The sequence below is a fragment of the Dipteris shenzhenensis genome, chromosome 30, assembly GCF_047967505.1.
Source record: "Dipteris shenzhenensis isolate YYH24624 ecotype China chromosome 30, Dip_SZ_1.0, whole genome shotgun sequence".
Classification (NCBI taxonomy): domain Eukaryota; kingdom Viridiplantae; phylum Streptophyta; class Polypodiopsida; order Gleicheniales; family Dipteridaceae; genus Dipteris; species Dipteris shenzhenensis.
This window is the reverse complement of record NC_141625.1, coordinates 11455672-11458090: the sequence shown is the minus strand read 5'-3', so window position 1 is coordinate 11458090 and position 2419 is coordinate 11455672. Positions and strand designations below refer to the sequence as shown.

At 47.0% G+C, this 2419-nt stretch overlaps 1 protein-coding gene across 1 annotated transcript; it reads left to right on the top strand.

Annotated features, from left to right (window-relative positions):
• The first annotated feature begins 436 nt into the window (after nt 1–436).
• Nucleotides 437–2087, top strand: LOC147881717 (xyloglucan 6-xylosyltransferase 1-like). The gene is made up of 2 exons (XM_087401234.1): nt 437–1252; nt 1494–2087. Exons 1-2 carry the CDS (start codon nt 437–439, stop codon nt 2085–2087), a joined length of 1410 nt encoding a protein of 469 aa, XP_087257360.1.
• Nucleotides 2088–2419: the final 332 nt, after the last annotated feature.

Sequence of the window (2419 nt, the reverse complement as noted above, 5' to 3'; positions counted from 1 at the left end):
AAGTCATAATTGGAGGCAAGGGGTTTGGGTGGGTCAAAGAGAAAAGAGGAAGGTCTTCAAGAATTTCTCCATCCTATGGCGTGTGAATGTGTTGACACATGGCACTCATTTTTGTGCGAGAAATGAAATCCATTCTAGTTTTATCACCATGGAATAGATTATTATTATCATTTGTATGTATATATCTAAATCTATATGCACTCAAACAAGATGCCAAAGGTAAGCCCGAGCTCAATTCAAAGTTTTGATGTTACCTTAAAGGTTACCATACTTTGGCACTCAAAGTGCAGGCCACAGATGCCATCTCTGCTTATATCCAAGTTCGTGTGGCCGTACCGGCCGTCTCTCTCTCTCTCTAATCTCTCACCTTGCAAGCCCTCTATGATCTCACCTTCATCAACCGCCTTGTAGTTCTCTATCCTCACGTACTTGAAACATGAAGATTTCGAAACTCGCTCAAAGCTCGCTCGTCGTCCTTGCTTTTCTCCTCCTCCTCCTACACCTCTTCGGCGCACCATCTGTCTTGGAGCGGCTCGCAGATGGTGATACTCGCCGCGTTCTCGAGCATGGTAGGTCTGATGAGCAGGCCGATGAGAGGGCCCTCTTTGGAGGAGAAAGAGTGCAGAACACGATTGAGAGTACAACCTTTAAGCAAACTGTCTTCAAAGGAAAGGAAGAAGCTCGCTGGATCCGAAGGAGAATAACGGAGGACACTAGAAAGAGCATGCAAGCCGCACCGGAATCGCGGTCAGATGAGAAGATTCCATTGAGAGTTGAAACTAAACCGGAAAGATTAACACAAATGCCCGATCCTTCAGTGGAGGTTACGTCAGATTCTGGACAAGAATCTGAGGTACAAGAGGAAGAAGACGTGCGTCATGCTTTCGAAAACGTCTCGTGGAATCCAACTTGGACGGCGCAGCCGTTCATGCTAGTTACCGGAGAGAGACCGGACGGCTGCAAGACTGCGGAGGGTTCCAATTTGATCATGAGATCCTACAAGAATAAGGTGGACTATTGCAATCTACAGGGTTGCAAAGTCTGGTACGTAATGGAGACATGGGAAGAAGGGTTCGAGGGGACTTGGGCGCGGTATCCAACACTATTGCGGTTGATGCAATCAAACCCATCTATAAGGTGGTTCATGTGGATGGACGCCGACGCCATCTTTACGGATATGAATTTCTCCATACCGTTCGAGAGATACGATGGGTGGGGAAAAGAGCTGGTGGTTCCAGGATACGCGGATAAGGTTAGCAAGATCAATCTCTACTGTATTGCTTCATTCTAACTGTTGTTGCATAAGCAAGGCTGCATGTGATTGTGTTTCGAAACAATCCATATTAACAATAATGCCTGACAGCATCGCATACTAGCTGTATTGTCGTTGTAGAATGCTATCTTGGCACGAGAATAAAAGCTTTAAGCTGCAATGATTTGTGTGCGCTAAAGATCTGAATTGTGTGTGGAAACTTGTGTACGTGGACGTGCAGGTTTATGGTGAGGAGGGCGACTGGATTTCGCTGAACGCAGGGGTGTTCTTGATCAGGAATAGCGAGTGGGGGCGGGGATTTCTAAGAAGGTGGAAGGCCATGGGTGATCGAGAGAAAGAGGTGGAGCTCAGAGAGGCCCTCAACAAGGAGCTCAAGAACAGGCCCAAGGACTGGTGGGTGGATGATCAGAGCTCATTGGTCTATCTTCTCAGACAAGAGACAAGGACTCAAGACAAGGTCCATTTAGAAAGTGACTACGTCCTCCATGGCTACTGGGACCCCATGGTGGACCACCTGGAAGAGATGGCTTTGATGCCGCCCTTCATCTCCCACTTCTGTGGTTGTAGCCTTTGTGGCCGTGCCACCTCGCCCTCCTCTCGTTGCGCCGCCAGCTTTCGTTGCGCACTCAACTTTGCTGACAACCAACTTCTCGGGCCACATGTTGGCCTCCACCATCCCAACCTCAGCTCTTCTAGCCTCACGCCCTTGGCCTCCTCATTGCTTTCCTCCGCATCCTCCTCCTCCTCCTTATCCTCATCTTTGTCCTCATCCTCATCCTCGTCCTCCCCCTCTCCTTCCTCCAAATCCTCTTAATGCACTGACGTCTTAATATGTTTCAACCCACTTGAGATCTCTCATTCCTCATTGGCCTTTTAAGCCGCCTCCATTCACTTTCATGGATTTTTTTGGCACCTCCATCATTCCAGAGTTTGATGAAAATACAAACAAAATATAGAGAACATATATGCTCCTTATGAAGAGTGCATATTGATTACTACATAATGGTGCCATTTATGCATAGCCAACCTAGTATTAGAGTTTTTTTGCGATTTTTTTGGCAGCTCCATCATTCCACATTGACATAGAGTGTGATGATGATGCAAACAAGCTATAGAGAACATATATGCTTCTTATGAAGAGTGCAT